At 37.7% G+C, this 17,525-nt stretch overlaps 1 protein-coding gene across 2 annotated transcripts in view; it reads left to right on the top strand.

Moving 5' to 3' along the window:
* Nucleotides 1-17,525, top strand: part of MAP3K15 (mitogen-activated protein kinase kinase kinase 15) — an 81,068-nt gene that overhangs the window by 38,285 nt on the left and 25,258 nt on the right. For both annotated transcript variants that reach the window (XM_059494067.1, XM_059494066.1), the window contains 8 exons: nt 1,787-1,955; nt 3,209-3,315; nt 11,477-11,647; nt 12,501-12,613; nt 13,620-13,779; nt 14,385-14,535; nt 14,938-15,045; nt 16,400-16,449. In XM_059494067.1, coding sequence (XP_059350050.1) covers nt 1,787-1,955; nt 3,209-3,315; nt 11,477-11,647; nt 12,501-12,613; nt 13,620-13,779; nt 14,385-14,535; nt 14,938-15,045; nt 16,400-16,449 — 1,029 coding nt within the window. The remainder of the gene's footprint in view (nt 1-1,786; nt 1,956-3,208; nt 3,316-11,476; nt 11,648-12,500; nt 12,614-13,619; nt 13,780-14,384; nt 14,536-14,937; nt 15,046-16,399; nt 16,450-17,525) is intronic.

Here is a 17,525-nt window from a genome sequence, read left to right as displayed (position 1 = left end):
TCTCATGATTTGTTTTTGTTTATAAATATCAACCTTCTGATACAACTTAATAAACATGATACTGCTTAGCCATTTCTACAAGGGACTGTTGGAGTTTTGAGAATTGGGGCTGGAGAAGGAGGTCTTTCTTTCTCAGTTGCTCACTTTGTATTCTGCAACTATTCCTGTTTGGTATGTAGTTTTGGAAAACCCTCACAGAGACTGGGTTTCTGGTTTTTAATTGTCCTAACATCTGTCTGAAGCATGAGGTAGCGCCGAAGGCCCTCAGATTTGTTTCCCCATTGCCATCCCACCCAAGTAAAAGGCTTGTCTAAAAAACTACTATTCTTTTGTGGTCCCATCCTTGCAATCCCATGGATGACTCTCCTGCGACATCCTACCCTGAAGGACAAGGGAGCACCCAAGATTCCTAGATGCTCATGGTTTAAAGGAATGATAAAAATCAGAAGATCTGCAAAAGTTTGCATAGTATTATTAGTAAATTACACACTTGGCATGGAAATTGGTGTTTTAGTCCTTGACCTCCTAGTGTAAGGCACAGCAGAAGGTTTTGGATAAAGGGCGTAGGGTGAAAGGGAAGAGAGAGAGTGATAAATTAAAGAGGGGCAGAGAAGAGGAAAGAAAGAGGCATCACCCATCCTGGCTCCAGTGTCAATCCTGCTGGGGTTTTCATGATCCTGGGATGCAAATGCAAGGCAAGCACCCTGAAATTTTTGGGGAATTTTTCTTTTTTTCTAAGTAAGTTTTCCCCACACTGGAGATCAGTTTCTCACTGTGTATGCAAATTAGCTATGTGCAATCTGTTCTTGTAGATCTTTCTGGAAATGGATTTGAAGCCTTTGGGGGTTATTGGGTGGTCCTGATCCCACCTGGCAGTCCACGCCCGCTCTCGGCCTTGTTTCTGTGCTTGCACAGAAATGTATGAGCCTGTGCTTGCCAGTAGAGCTTACTGTGACCTTGTTGCTTTGATTATAATGTGTATGAGACAGAGAACTTAATTTTCTTTGCTTATGCTACACAAGGTTTAATACTTTGAAAGGCTCATTTGTAAACAAGAAGGGACTTGTATGCACTGGAGTATCTGTTGGGTGGGACATGCTAAGTTCCAAACTAGAGAGTCCATGGCCTGCTTCAGGATAAATTTACCCCTAAGTAGCTGGTTGAGGCCATTCATACTTGTCATGCTGGCAATATATATATTATTTTTCACTTTACAAAATGCTGATGTTGGATTGTGCACTGATATTAGTGTAAATAAGGTGCACTTACTGGAGGCTTTTACAGAGATCCTGCCCACATTATGTATTATGTTCATCAAAGAGATTGCAACTTTAAATCAGCTTTTGTGGGCTTGTTTTTGTTTAGTATCTGTGTTGGAAAGTCTCCTTCCAACTTTCATGATAAAATAATTTACCTGCTCTTTACATCACACTGGTGTTTCTTCTCTGTGTCACTTTATTATCTCAGATGCAGTCTTTATCATACAAAGTGCCACATCTGTCAGGGTCAGTAATGGGGCAAAGAAACGCTCCAGTTTTCCTGTGTTGGCAAAATTGCCTCAGGATCCTGGTTATAAGCCTATTGATACATGGCCCTACAGTCTGAGGTGAGGCAAGGTGGAATATTTGTAAGTAGTTATTGAAAAATATGGAAACATTTGATGTGGACCTCACTCTGTGAAATTATACTTTTTATTAGAAATTATACTTTTTATTAGAAGCATAGCCATGTTTCATAAGAAATGTCTAACAGTCTTCTTCTCCTATGTCTAACTTCTATTTCTTAGTGCCTATTATAAAGAAACACTGCTAAATGACATCAGAAAAGCTAGAGAGAAGTACCAAGGAGATGAACTGGCTAAGGAGCTGGCCAGGATTAAGCTGCGTATGGATAATACCGAAGTGCTGACTTCTGACATTGTCATAAACCTGCTTCTTTCCTACAGAGACATTCAGGTATGAGCCTAAAGACCAAGGTGGATTATTTTACTGTGCAGTTTTGGCTCTTGTTTGTTCTCCTGTGCTGCTTTGTTTGTTAGGCAGTGATTCAAAGCTGACACTAAATGGGAGCAGTTGTTATGTTGTGTAAGTTTGGATTGTCTTTTCGGCAGTTTAAAGGGATAGAGACTCTTACTTATTCTTCCTGTGAACAAGAGACTCAGATTAGGTGACTTGCCAAGGTCTCTCCCTTTGCTTTTAGTAATTTTTAACTTCCTTAAAAAAGCAAAAAACCCTACTGAATAAAGATGGTTGCCTTGCTCTCCTCTGCCCTACCTTTCCTCCCTCCCCCAAAAAAATTAAATATATTTAGAAACTAAGAAAATTTGGGTTATGTTATGACCATTGTATTGGCTAGAGATGCCCAAACTGAGAACTATAATTCAATGAAACATTAATTTGCTTTTGAAATCTAACTGCACCCTTTTTTCTTCTTTTAGTTTTTCTAAAATAAGTTCTGCTTTTGCTAAAGCAGCTATTTTTCCAAATTGACAGTCTGTGTGTTTGACATCAATTTTCAAATATAATTTCAACCATTCTATAGGTATTTTTTTCTTATCAGGAACTAAGTTGGCTATTTCTTTTTTGTAAATGGGTTGTGAGAGCAATGGATAACCACATCATCCTTCATTACCAAACCTTCCATTCTGAAATGCATATTTTCCTTACAATACTTTATCCAACTTAATTTGGATTGGTTCTGGTGATCATGAAATATCTCCCTTGAGAAATGTGCTCGCATCAAATCATGTTTTGAACAAAAAGATTAAGTAACACAAGGCCCTTTGAAATGTCAGTAAACTGGCCTCTTCAGCACTGTAGATGTGGGTTACCCCAAGAAACCCAAGTGAGTGCACAAGTGACTGATGTATATCAGAACAGCTGTGGTTGAGTCCACGGTGCCCTGGTGAGGTGTCATTCACCAGAAGATCTTAATAAGACCTGAAAAAGCTGGGAGAGCAATTGATCATACTGGCTGCAGGGATTCAGTAGTTTGGGCATCGTGGTGAGGGAGAGACAGGCACTGCCGTGGATAGACAAAATCCCTCTGTGTTCCTACACAGCCTTCTGGCTGTTTCTCTTAGGAGCAGTCCCCTGAGAAGCTGTGATAACAGTACATGTGATCATGATAAGTTTTAGCTTAGTGATGCTTTCTTCCTTTCAGTTTATTCTGCTTCAATCCTTTTTATTGTTTTTTAATTTCATCCCAGGACTATGATGCTATGGTGAAGCTGGTAGAAACACTGGAGATGCTTCCTACCTGTGACCTGGCTGATCAACACAACATCAAGTTCCATTATGCTTTTGCATTGAATCGGTGAGGGTGATGGATTGAAGTTGTTTTATTTTAGTGCTGTTCCATAGGGGCTTATATGTAAATTTATAGTGCAGATAATATCAAATTCTCTTCCCTTTCTGCACACATCCATCACAGTCATCTCTCCTTAATGCCATACTTACTGTGCACCAGGACAGTGTGTAACTTTTGAAATTGTTGTTTTCCAACAACCATTATTTTGTCAACAACTAGGAGAGAGTGGATCTATTCCAAAGGCCACTTGACTAACTGCAGGAGACTCCAGTGATACCAAGGGGTTCTTGGTCAGTCTGAGATTGTTTAATCTGAATCACTGATTATTCTGAATGTCTTCAAATGTTTAGTGTGAGAGAGTTATGAGTGATTTATTAAAGTAATAGGTAAAAAGCACTGCTTGATCCATGAATACACATTCATGATAGAGTTTCCTTGGAAGGCTGGATGGTCATCAGGACCTGCAGGCATATCATTACTTTAGGAAACACTGAAATATTATTGAACTCTTATAGTTAGGTACAGACTTTTGTAGTACCTATGTATAATAATTACTCCTTTTCTAAAGAATTTACCTTAAGATTGCCAGAGAAAATAGATCTTATGCAAATGAAATCACATGTAATAATAAAAGTAACTGGCTAGATGCAATCCACATAATATTAAAGATTGTGACTTAGCTAGCTAAAGCTAAACTAAATTAGCTAGCTGATTGTGAATTAGCTTACTAAAAATCAGCATTGGACAACATAAGCATGGCATAAATCAAAGAGATTAAGAACTTAATAATAGATATGGAAATGTAGTTCCTATGGCATTTTCTGGAAATGATAATAAATATGGTCCTATCTGACAGTTTAATCAGACATAAGAGAAACCACTAAACTGTTGCTCATAAAATTACTGCATATGGATTTGGCCCTATTTTTCAGAACTTCTAAAAATTTTTTCAGGAATTTGACTCAGAATGTTTAAATTTGACTCAGAATGTTTAAATTGCCAGTGAGAATAATGCTAGAATCATGCCTTTTCCTTAGGTAATGTCTTAATATAATCAGTTTGTAAAACTTTTTCATTTAGATGTGCATAACAAAATTGGCAAGCTCCTTTACTGTGTTGGTCTTCAAATTCTTTGTATTTTGAGCAGCATGTGCAATCCCTGCCATTAAATCTTCTGTTTTGACAATGCCAATAGCACCCTGGTAAGACAAGATAAAATTAATTGCTTATGAACTTGCTTTGCCTGTCAACAGCTTTCATTAGCCCCATCCAGCATGACGGTCTTTGTTTTCTTTTGGGAACTATTTAAACATTTCTATAGAAAAGGTTTTTCAGAAAAAAATGACTGGTTTTTCATTGATAAGAACACAGAATTTAGCTTCTACAGATGTTTTTACCTTCTTCAAACAAAATAATGGACAAAATTCAAAAGCTGAGAGTTAAGCATTTTTTGAGCAAGTCCATTTAGTTCAAAATGACCCCTAAAATGTTGCATTTAGCATCTTACTTGCATGAAAATTTTGAATCCCTAATTTTGTCTATTTAAAAACCAAATTATCTTTAGTTATTTCTATCAGAAGCTCTCTTTAAAATAACTATATTTTCAGTTCATATTCTATTAATTTCAACATGCAGAACAGTATTAATGTTGATAAGTACAGCTGATTGAACCCACCAGGAAAACAATACATCATATGCAGAACAGAATTAGCAGCAGAAGAATATCTGACCCTGCAGAATGTTAATGTGTGCTTAATTTCATAAAAGAGTCTACTAGAACTGTGATCCAGAGAGAGTAATTAATTTATTTCCTATTGGACTCTGTAACTGAGTTCTCCTGGCCATTAGTGTCACTTGCATGGTCAAGTCAGAGTTACTCTGGTGCTGCACAGAGCCAGCTCCAAGGCTGCAGGGCTGGTTCTGGGCACCCCAGGGCTCTGCTGCTTCAGCAGCTGGGCACAAACCCAGCTGAAGCACAGCTGTGTGTAGGTCCAGGTTAATAAGTGCTCAGGCAAGGGACAGCAATGTTTCACTTTAGGTTCTGTGCCATTCCAGCCTAGCTGCATGTCCTCTGCCTCAGAGCCAGCCTGAGTCTGACTTGTCTTGGATCATAAGCAAACCAAGCCTGGGCCTCACTGATGGGTACTGAGCAGACAAGTACTAAGGCGCTCACTGTCATATGAAGGGCAGGCAGACACTTCCATGCTGATTTCTGGAGCCCTGATTCATGTGGCAGGTGTTTAAGCACAGCCCCTCTCTTAGATTGCTGTCTTCCTCTCTGGCTGCCTGAGAGTATCCTGGATTTGTCATCTCTCATGTCTTTTATCAGAGGCTGACAATGGATGTTTGCAAAGGCAGGCTTGTGCTTGTTTCCAAGCCTTGGCAATCTGGATACATCACTGTCCTAGAGTGATGGAGCAAAGGGCTGTTGCTTCTCCAGTGTCTTAAGCTGAATAATTTGGATGTAACACAGGAACAGAGCAGACAGTGCTCCCTTCTGTACAGAGACAGGCTGGTTTAAGACATTGTTCCTTGTTGCCTCCTAGCTGAGATGTAAGTCTAATTGTATCTTAATTTAGACATCTTTAGGTATAAGTTCAGTCCAAATGTGCAACATGAGTATTTTCAATATTTGTATTCACAGCTGGGGTATGAAGTAAGATGCTGTGCTGTTGAGGGCTGGGTGTTCCAGATGTGGATGGCTGTTTGTTTCAGTCCATGGTACACCTTGCCTGGGAGGCAAGCACTGTGTAAGGACTGCTTAAGACCAATTAAATTTTCTAATTGGTCTTATTTACCAGAGCTGGAGTTATAATGTCCTGGACACTTGCAAAGAGGCCCAAGGCTATGCCAAATTCTGTTCAAAACAGAGTAGACTTTAAAACCAAACCCAGTCCTGGCATGAGGCCAGAACTGTGAAAATTTTAGTTCCTTTCAGAGCACTTCTATCTTCCTTTATATTAAAGATGAGGACAGCTGCAGTCACTATTATTTAACTCAGGCATGCTGTGTTTTAACAAGCAACATATTCCAGTACCATAATAAAAGAAGGCAATTAACAAGTGAAGGGTGTAATAGGGTGCAAGTAGAAAATCACTAGTAATTGTGAATAATGCTAGTAATTGTGAATAATAGTAGCCACTGAAAATTGTTCCCATTGTTAAGCACTAGGGTATTTAAAATGTTCTGTTCTGTGATTACTCAAATTTAGTAAAAAAACATGTTGTAGGCCTCCTCCTTTTACATGCCTGGCTTTCATGAAGTACCTGAGGTGTATACGAAGGAGGGAAAAAAGCTAGTTTTTTTCTTTGTCATATCTGTTTGGAGGCTTGCAAATTTAGTTCTTGTCAAAGCCTAATTTAGGGTCTTGTTTTCCTCAGTCACTGTTTCAAATATTGAAGATTCTAAAAGCAAATTACATCCTCAGTGAAATGTATCTTAACTTAAAAATTACTAACTAATTCTAACTCTAATTAAAATGAGTTCTCATATTTCTTAATAATTAAGATTTTTAAAAATGTTCTTGCTGTCATTAAGACATGAAATGAAAAGGAAAGCAAATGTTTATTCCCTTGAGAAAATACTTTCCATTAATACAAGAGTTTTTTGTCATATATAGTCTTCTCCATCTAGCTAGATTGAAGCAAACCATACCGAGGAAGATGTGAACAAAAAGCTGAGAAAAAAAGATTACACTATCTGTTACCAACAGAGTGAGCTAATTCTTGTCCCAGTGAAACACACATTGTTCCTGTTGACTGTGTTGGGCAAAGGCCTGGTTCACTGAGTGTAGTTCTGGCTCTGTAACCATGCCAGTTCTTTAAAGCTGGTAAAACCAGTCTCTGAAGCAGGAAGTTTGGGGTTTTTTTGTTTAGAAATATTTAAAACTAGGTCTCCTTATAAAGACTAGAGTGTAGAGAAAGATTCACCATCAAGGGGATGGATTTGGAGAGCAAGAAAGGAGCTATGATATCAAAGAGATAGTAAAAAAAACCACTTGTATTTTTTTACTGTGTGTTCCAGGTGTTATTCCAGGTGCGATGCTGTGATAGGAGTTTGTTGCCCTACACAATAATTCAGGGAGGTAAAGGAGGAGTGGACAGTTGGATAAGACAGGAAGACAGATGCAAGAGGCTTGTGTAGACCAGGAAAGTGAGACGATTGCTTCTGTGATTGAAGAAGCATGGTAGGGTCAGCAGACAGATGAACCACATGGCAGAACTGCAGTGAACAAGCTGGCAAATTGGCAAGTGAATCAGCCAGCAGTTTCTGGAGGATTTGGTTTTGCAGTCAGGCAAAACCAAACTGGCAGCAGAATATTGGCACAAATTCTGAGGAAGTGATTAGAGGCTATAAAGGTACCCAGCAGGACAACTTTTGTTTAAAGAAAAAGAATTCCTGTGTAGCCATTTCTGGCAGAAAAACCTTAGTTTGTTCAAGATTTCTTCATCCAGAAACAATTCTGTGTCATTGATAATTCCCTCAATTTGAATTTTTTTCCCCTAATCCTAATAGTTCAGTTTCCTTTTTAAATAAAGTTTAAAACTGTGCACAGTACTGACAATTAATGTGCTGGGTATTTGTAAAAGACATCATGAATTTTTTTTTTTAAATTTTTATTCCTTGATCATTTCCTTTTAATTCCTAGCATTGTGCTTGGGGAGACTTGGCAGTGTTTTATTGAGCACTAGGATATTTTCATAATTGCCCTAGTGTTTGGAAGTAACTTGTAGATCTCTTTCTTAACTGGCAGTAGTTTCTGCTGCTGCCATATTCAGATAATGTAGATTAATTTTCTCTGTTTGGTTTCTCTGCAAGTTCTCACAAGGTAACAATTGCAGTAAGAGAACTAAAATGTGCTAACAAAGAAACCAGTAAGAAAAAAAAGTAGATTTATGAAACACTTTTCAAGACCTGTGGGGTTTTCTAATATAGTTTCTAAATAAATTGTAGTAGTACTCTTTTTTCTTACCTCATTGACCATTAAAACTATATTTTGAAAGAATTTTCAGATTGTGAGTAGTGATTCTAAAAACTGTGCCCCCTAAACCCCAGAAAAATATGGAAAGTAGCTTATGTTTTCACTGAGTGTGTATGCAAACTTCTTTAAGGTAGAACATGTCTTCTTCCAGATGTGAAAAGTTTAACAGATTGTGTGTTGAAGAGCACCATTGAAAAATGCCTATTTCAAAATTCTCTTTCATTCCTAAAGTTGACTTGTTTGTGTGATATCATGAGGGACATTTGTATTTCAGTGCAAGGTGGCCTGCAAGCACCAAGGAGCAGTAAAATGACCTGGTAGAGTCATTTTTGTAGCAGCCTACTGAGATTCTGCTCTGGCTTATAAAACTTCATATTCAGGGGATATGCTTTGCAAATCTCACCTGGTGCACCAAGGTAATCCATAAAGAGAGCATTTTCTGCCTTCCTTCTCATGCCTGTGCATCATCATATACAGTATTTCAGATTTCCCCTTTTAGAGAGGCTGTGGCGTCTCCATCCTTGGAGGTTTAATAGATTCAGCTTTTCAGACACAGCCAGGCCTGCCATGATCTAGTGCTGGGCCATGGACCTGCTGTGGGAGGGGGATTCTATTAGATGACCTCCAGCAGTCCTTTATGACAGGGTTTTTGTGATTTGTTCTAATGTGGCTTTAAATGGGGGCTGGGGAACACGGGGAAGCTTACAGAGTTGAGATTGGTTTAAAAAAATAGAAGCCAGTGCTAAGCCTTAAGGGTTTAAGGTAATCTCTTCTACTCTGTTGATAACACCACAAATCTGCTTCAAGGCACCTTGAAACAAATTATGAGCTGTCAGGCATGCAGACCTGACAAAGTGTGGGGTCTGAAATAAGAAATGAAAATTTGTCTTGGTCAAGCATAACAAGTTCTGCATATTATCCAACAGAATATTTTCATACTGACTTCAGAGAACCTGCTTGGAGCTTATGTGATCGTTCAGGTTTTTTGGGTGTTTTCTTTGTTTGTTCCCTCTTTTTTGGTATTTGAAAGCTGAGAATTTCCTAAATTTGTAAATTATTATAATTGGTGTATGGGTTATGTATCATCCAATGGGCATTAAAGTCTGCTGCAGTGAAAAACAGGGTCTAATATAAATATACCTAAACTGATTATTGTTTAATTATATCCTGTTATATGAGTGCATACTTGTCATGTGCTAAATTTTGTTGTATTTAATTATTTTTAACATTTTTTTTTCTGTAAAAGAGAGAGATCTTTCATTTTAAGTTCTTTTGTACAATGTTTATGTAGAGCTTGGTCCTTTGTAAAAATCTCCTAATGTTGTATTTGGTGTGTACAGGTTGATCCTTTGATGACCAGAGATGTTAATCTGCACAATGTTCCATTTTAAGCAGTGTCCTGCTTTGTTCATTATATTTCTTCTTTAATTACCCTTTTTTTCAATCAGTACATAACACCTCTTTATATCAACGTTAATAAATAATCTATATCGCAGAAGGCAGACTTGAGTCAAGTCTGGGAAAGCAGTGATTTTTAGATTTTCTATTTCCATGCTAAAGTGGAACATTAGGTTTTAGTTGTGCATTTCTTGTGTTTTCAGGAAGAGCACAACACATGCCAACTTTTGTGATCACAATATACAAGACAAGGGAACTACTGGACTTTTAATATCAGGGCTTAATTTTGTTCTAAGCTCTGTTTACTCAATTTTCTGTGCTTTAGTGTTAACAACAGTGAAACTTGGGTACTCCTAGTGAAAGAATTTTGTCCAGAAGAGGTTTGGTTAGAGCATGCTGACCTGGGCAATGGATTTACAGTTTTTACCTCCTGTTTATTTCTTGTAAAACTGAAAAAAGATACCAAATTTCTCCTTGTGTGCTTATTAGAGAAGACCAATATTTATTTCAGAGCAGTTGATCTGAAGAAAAAGTGCTTTAAAAATATTCAAGTACTTGTTGTGAAAGTTTATGCTCTGCCAGTGACATCAAAGGCAGGATAAAGCCTTCACAACCAGCTACAAAGCTGTTTAATCCTATTAGATGTTCTCCATCACCTAACATGCACAGAAGCCTGAATTTTGCTACAGATGTGCTGTTACTGGTCTTACTGCATCAACTGGTTACCTAAGGAACAGAGCCCCTTTACAGTAAATATTAATCCTTTTGGGGCATGCAAGTAATACATTTACCAGAAACCATTATGTGCTCCTGGTATTGCTGACAAAGTAGTCATAGTCCTTGTAGGCCTGTTCATGGGTATATAGGTGGGGATTGGAAAATTGTAAACAGTTCTTAAAAGGGGTTGGTAAATATTTTAAATCTCTCTGGTGATGAAAAAAAGTGTTGAAGAGGCTATTAAACTCTTCAGCTGTGTTTGCATTACTTTTGCAAATAGACATTGTTGTTTGTTCTAAGTGACTTTTTGCAGTGAATATTGAGTTCTTAACTTAGAAAAACAGCAAGCTAAATGGAGGCCAAAAATCTGATTGTTTAATAATAATAAGGAATGGAAATGTTAATTAATCACCATTTTCTTATTAACACAGCTCTTAAATGTTTGTCAAAACATGCTGTATCACAGCTGTTTGTTTTCCAAATCCTTTTGTAATCTGAACAATTTTAATTAAGCAATACAGTTCAATTTCACCCTTCTATTCTTGTTGGAGTTCAAAGGCTCCATATTGAGCTCTGTCATTCTTTCGGATAGGATTGGATTGACCTGGCCTCTGCAATTAATTGGTATTTCCTGATATCATTTCTGTATCCTCTGGATTCAAGATTACAAATCTTGGACATAGCTGAATGATCTGTCACACTGAATGCTGAAAATGGCTATTTTTGTTGAGTATTGTCAGGAATGAACACTAAACAGGCACTTTTTTCTCATTGCAGGATGTTCAGGGTGTACTTGTGTACACAGGAAAGAATCAAATTAGATGGCAGATTTTTATCAAAGAGGAGTTCTGGGTTTGCTTCAGTTCTTATGTGAGCTACACATAGAGACCAATGACAGGAGAGTGAATTTGGGTTTTATCAGTCAGCCAACAATCATGCATCAGTCTAAATAAAGTCAAGTGTGTGTATGATGGATGGATTGCGGGATAGATGAGGGATACTGTTCTCTCATCTTGCAGTTACTGTTTCAGGTCTGAACTCATTTATGTTATTCTCTGTATTTGATTTCAGAAGAAATAATGCAGGAGACAGAGAGAAGGCACTACAAGTTATGCTTCAAGTCCTGCAGACATGTGATCACCCTGCTCCAGACATGTTTTGTTTATGTGGGAGGATCTACAAGGATATGTTTCTTGATTCTGACTGTAAAGATACCAACAGTCGAGATCATTCCATTGAATGGTAATAGGAAAAAAACCACCAAAAAATCTGTTTAAAAGCATTTTCAGACTTTTAACTTCTGGTTGTGAAAACCAGGGCTGTAATAATTAGAAGATCAGTTTTTCTATTTATCTCTGTTTTTCAGGGTCCTGTTTGAATAAGTGGTTTACCGAGCATCACATCTGTGTACATGCATTTCATTGCTTCTCTTTATAAACTCTTCTGGAAATTGAATGATGCACTTTATTGGGAGGGATGGTGACTAATCTCTGTCTTTATTGAGGAAATATGCAATTGATGTGTCTTAAGACCAAAATGAAATACAAGTGAGATCATGGAGTTATGTTAGTCCTCTGTGCCAGGATGGTTTCCATGCTGGATCCCCAGGAAAAGCAATGATCTACTGTATATAAGGAAAAACAGTGATAAACTGTGTTATAAATTTTCTGAAGACATTAATGCATGCATATGCACACAGGCTCTCACTGACATACTGTTCATATAGGTGTGTTTGTATAATCATATTTGTGAGTACAAGAATTTTAGCAATGTGGGTTTGAACTGTAATTGTGCAATATTCTCTCCCACCCTCTCTTTCCCCCCATACAACATGGGTGGGTAGCAGTGAACTTGCAAGCTTCAGGTGGATCTCTTGATCCTGCACCAGCTAGTGGCAGGCACTCAGCCTGTGTCAGCTGTGTCTCACTTACCTTTAATGAATATGAAGCTTTAAAACAAAGGGTTTGGGGGCCATTGGTGCCAACTAATCATACAACCCTTTCAGTAAATCAATAGTTTAAAATACCTACCAAAACTTTGCAATGTTTCTGTTCTTCTAAAGAATAAGATTTGAGCTCTTGACTCTTCTTTGTAGGTATCGCAAAGGATTTGAACTCCAGCCAACTCTTTATTCTGGAATTAACCTTGCAGTTTTGCTGCTTGTTGCAGGACAACAGTTTGAAAGCTCAATGGAACTGAGAAAAATAGGTAAATAGCCACACACAGTGCCACAGACAGGTTTTCTGCCTCTCTCCCTATGAAGAAACAAAATACTTGCAGTGATGGGTTGCATAGACACAAGGGTGGTTCAGGCTTTTTTGTGGTGGGTCCTGGATGGCATCCTAAAGCACAGGGATCTCAAAGGCACATTTTCCTTCTGGCTGCCTTAGAGCAGCCTTCTGGTATCATGACCCATCTAAAGGGCCCCAGAGATTGGAGAACAACAAAGGACCAACTTCAGCAGCGTCTGTAAACTGCCTTTACTGCACCACAGAGATTATCCCATTGCAGAACCAACAGGGCACAAAACCAGGAAGAGACAGGGTGGCCCACTTCTCAGGAATGCCAGGAAAGGGTTTCTGTTGTCACTGAGTTGAGAGATCCACAAAAAGAATTGCCTGGAAGGACCTACCAGGAGAGTTACTTGTTGTCTACTTAGAGTCAGTCTTCCATATATGTGCTAACTAAAATACATCACTTTACATTTACAAAGAAATCCCATAATAGAAACAGATATGCAGATCTTCCTAGGGAGATGATAGTTGAACATTATATTTGGAATCTGGTCTTGCCTGAAATGCATATTTGAGCCTTAAATGTTAAGAGTGCAAAGGTGGCTTTAAGTTATTCCTCTGACCTTGCTCTGGGGCGGACTTGTGTGAACCTCTAGCCATGGATCTCTTGCAGTAAATGCAGATGAGGACACAGATTTGTGCATCTTACACTGAGAATCAGGAGGCAGATAGCACAGACAGGAAGTAAAAGAGGTTTTTCAGCCCTGTGTTGTGGGGGTTCTTTATTGGAGGTGTGATTTGCAGATCCTTCCTCTGTATTGTGCATTGTTATTTTCTGGGGAAAACTTACTCCTGTTTATTTTCATCAGTAATGCTTAATCAAGTCTTAAATTAGTCTTTTACTGATCAACTTACTAGTAAAAAACTCAAAAGAGTATTTTAGTGATAGAAAATTATGGTTTCCAATTGAAATTTTACAGGTGTACGATTAAACAGTTTATTGGGAAGAAAAGGAAGCCTAGAAAAAATGAACAATTACTGGGATGTGGGACAGTTCTTCAGCGTGAGCATGCTGGCAAATGATGTTGGTAAAGCAGTCCAAGCAGCAGAGAAGCTTTTTAAGCTGAAACCTCCAGTGTGGTATGTGGTAGAAGGCTGTTGCTCAAGCACTAAACTATGGGAAAATACACAAATTTAAAAAAATCTTGCAGTCACATGGATAATTTAACTGGCTTTTTCCATCGCAGATTGTTTGCAACTCTTAGTTTATGCTATGTTCTTTTATTATGAGAAGGAAGGGGGAAGGTGAAAAATTAAGTTATCCAGCATTGTCAGGTTATATCCCATTGAAGCATGTATTTTATAAGAAAAAATTTGGGTATTAGTAATGACTCCTTGTAAAGTAATTGTGAAAAATTGTGAAACCATTGTTTTCAGAGTTAAGATAGCTGCTGCTTCCCTCCACCATCTTCTAGTTCATCATATCCTGTCTAATCCCCATGTAACTACTTGTGTAACCATACCCATTTGCTAAAGGCTATTGTTCATGAACATCCATGGGAGCTTATTACTCAAGGCTTTGTCTAAACTTGCTATTCTTTCCAGAAATCTGTAAATATCAACACTACCATTGTGGTAGTTTTTAAAACACATTTCATTTTGGATGCCTAAGTCAGTGAAGGGGTTTTAGAATCTGGTTGAATTTTGTTTTCTCTCTGTTAACTCACTAATTCAATACATTCTAGGTACTTGAAATCATTAGTTCAAAATCTGATGTTAATTCAGCGTTTCAAGAAACTCACCATAGAACATTCTCCTAAACAAGAAAGATTGACTTTCTGGCTAGATATAATTTTTGAGGCAACGAAAGAAACAACTAATGGACTGAGATTTCCAGTAAGATGTTATGTCCAAACAAGTTTTGTATGTTTTATGTTTCTGGATAGGATATTACAAGAATTGGAAGACTCTAAACATAATACTTAAAAATTTAACTGCCTGTTGTTTCATTGCATGAACCAAACTCCTGTATTTTCTTAATCTTTCTGCTATAAAAAAATTAACCCACCAACCTAAAAGCATTCTAAAAAAACTTGTAAGTCTCCCTTAACAAATTGTGATACTGCTATTCTGTTGTTCATAAGAACACAGACCTTTCCCACCTAGTCTTGGCCTCCTGTCTCCCTTGAAAATTTTTTAGGTCTTACTTCAAAGTTACCTTCTGTCTATCTGAGCATCTGAAGATGCTGTAGTCTATTAGCTACTGGTTTATTAAGGAAAAATGCTCTCTGTCTTCAGGTTTTGGTGATAGAACCAACTAAAGTCTACCAGCCTGCTTATGTTTCAATCAACAGTGAAGCAGATGAGAGCTCTCTGTCTTTGTGGCATGTCTCTCCCCCTGAAATGGTAAAACTGTCAGCAAGTTTGTTAAATTTACTGATTCATTTTGCATAAAGCAATTATTTACATGTAGACTTTGGAGCACTTTACAAGAATTTTAAATTTGCTACATTTCTGTGAAGCCCAAGCCTCAGCATCTCTTGTGAAGATACAAAAGTTGACATTTTACAGAGAAAGTAAAAGGAGTGACTGTGATTAGAAATCAAATGGTTTTGATGTCATTCAGATTTAACTTTTCTTGACCATGTCTCTCAGAAGTGCATGGGTTATTTGGTCTGCTCATAATATTTCTCATTAGAATTCCGTGATTTTAGTTAAGATGCAGGTCAAAAATTAAAAGTAAAGATAAAGCCCAGAATTCTGTTCAATATTTCAGGCATTTTAAAGTTTTACAACTGTAATATTTGAAACTAGAAAAAATGGCAGCCTGTGACAAGTAAGTGTCAAGAAATAAAATATTTGGTGTCTTGGATTATTGGATAGGGTCACAGGGGATTAAGAAAGGAGTAGGCACAGTTATAGACAATGTCAGCTCTTAAAAATGATAAATAATTTCAGTTTCACATTGAAACACTTGAAATCTGCAATGTATTTTGCCACACTTTCCTAGTATTAGAACAACATTGGTGGAGAATAGACCAAAGGCTAGAGACAAAGTGTAAAAGGAGCTTGTTGGAGCAGGACAAGACCACATGATTACCTGGATCTCTGAACAATTTTTCTGGTACATTTTTCTACTTCACTGTTTCAGGTGAATGTGTCTGACACAATTTTGCTTTGTGGAACAAATTTTTGGTGCATATCTGACATTGCTAAAAAAGATCCAGCTCATAGCTATAATCAGATTTATGGTGGGCTGCAGTCCTAGACACAGGCTGTCCTTCCTCTGTTTTGCCTCCAGTGTGTTCCCTGGGCCAAAGCTGTTGGCTCAAAACTTCTTAGGGAGACTGGTGAATTTGCTTTTCCCTTTGAGCCTAGATAAGAGTGGGACATAGTCTGCTCCATGTTTAATGTGAAATGTAGATGTATTGCATCAAAACATGTTTGGTAAATTGTGCTGCACAAGTTACTCTTCAAGATGAATTTACATGAGGAAATGTGGCCTTTGCTTCTACCCTGTGCCATTTATATTCATTTTTTCCTCAAAATGAAGTAAAATAGCAATGTATGTATAAGTTATTTACCCAGGTATTAATCTTATTTCAAAATGTGGGAGTGGGGGGGAAGAAATAAAGAGAGAGAGAAAGAAGGAAAGAGAGAGACATGTTGGAAAACCTTTCTTTTGCTTACCGTGATGTGACTTTGTTTTCAGTATTAAATCATTAAACTGTGGTTGATTTTATCTCTTTTTTCTTTACAGAAACAGATTCATGAATGGAATTTTACAGCTTCTTCCATTAGGGGAATAAGGTTGGTATGTCAGTAAACAGTTCAGTGTCTTTTTGTGTGTGTTTTATATTTCCCGTAAGTGCAAAATCCGGGCTCTACCTTAAATCTCTCTCTTTCAGTGGCCTGTTATAAAAGCTTGTTCTGTCCAGCCTGCCTTGAAATGTCACAGAAGGGTTTTCCTTTCCATGCATGGGCAGAGGTGTACATTTCTCATAGGAACACTCAAATCTGAGAGGGTTATTAGGTGTCTCTACTCTCTGGTAGACTTCTTTGTTTTCCACTATGTAACTGACTTTTGTAGATTTTTCTAAATGTTTCACTGAAGTTATAAGCATCTCTGCATTTAAAAACATGGAGAGCACAAGGAAAGAAGAGCCCTTAGTGCTTCTTGCTTCCTTCCATAAGTGAAAGAAGCAAAGTAAATGAAATGAAAGTATCTGTAAGTAAATGAAACCATGGTATCTGTTTTCTGTTTGGAATTCAGAAATGCTTCTGATATGGCTTTATTTAAATACCTGCTAGCTAAAACTTGAATTATTAGAGAACTAATAAATGAGGCATAAATGTAGTTTTTGCTAAGGACAGAAAATAATTCTTAAGCTGTAGGTAGACTACTAGTGGAGTTTCTCAAGGACTAACCTTTAAATAGTTAAGACAGTTCCATTTTGTGATGCTTAGATCAATGAAAATAGTAGTCGCAAGTAAATGGGTCAAAATATTAGAACCAAAAAAGGTGAGAATATTATATAGAAAGAACAGGATTGTTCTGAGAACTGAAAGGATAGAAAATATTCACATTTGATGTTAATAATTGCAAAATGCATTACTACATTTAGAAAGTAGATTATGTATGTTAAGTTGGGCCGTTTTGCTGCCAGAAGGGTGAGAGACAGAACACCAGGAGAGGAAAAAAAATTAAGCCTATCTCTTCTCTAAATTATGCAGGCTGCAGCTAAGAACCAGAGGAACTGGTAGTTCAGGGAACAGTACAGGGGACACCAGGTGGGCTTTTGCCTTCTCTCTGAGCTCCTGGTCTCTGCACTGGTGGATCTGGCCTTTCTAGGGACATCTGTTGCTGTTGTCTAGGACCACTTGTG

This window comes from Ammospiza nelsoni, chromosome 2 (assembly GCF_027579445.1).
Source record: "Ammospiza nelsoni isolate bAmmNel1 chromosome 2, bAmmNel1.pri, whole genome shotgun sequence".
NCBI classification, from domain to species: Eukaryota; Metazoa; Chordata; class Aves; order Passeriformes; family Passerellidae; genus Ammospiza; species Ammospiza nelsoni.
The sequence above is the reverse complement of the archived record's forward strand: the minus strand, read 5'-3'. Positions and strand labels throughout refer to the sequence as shown.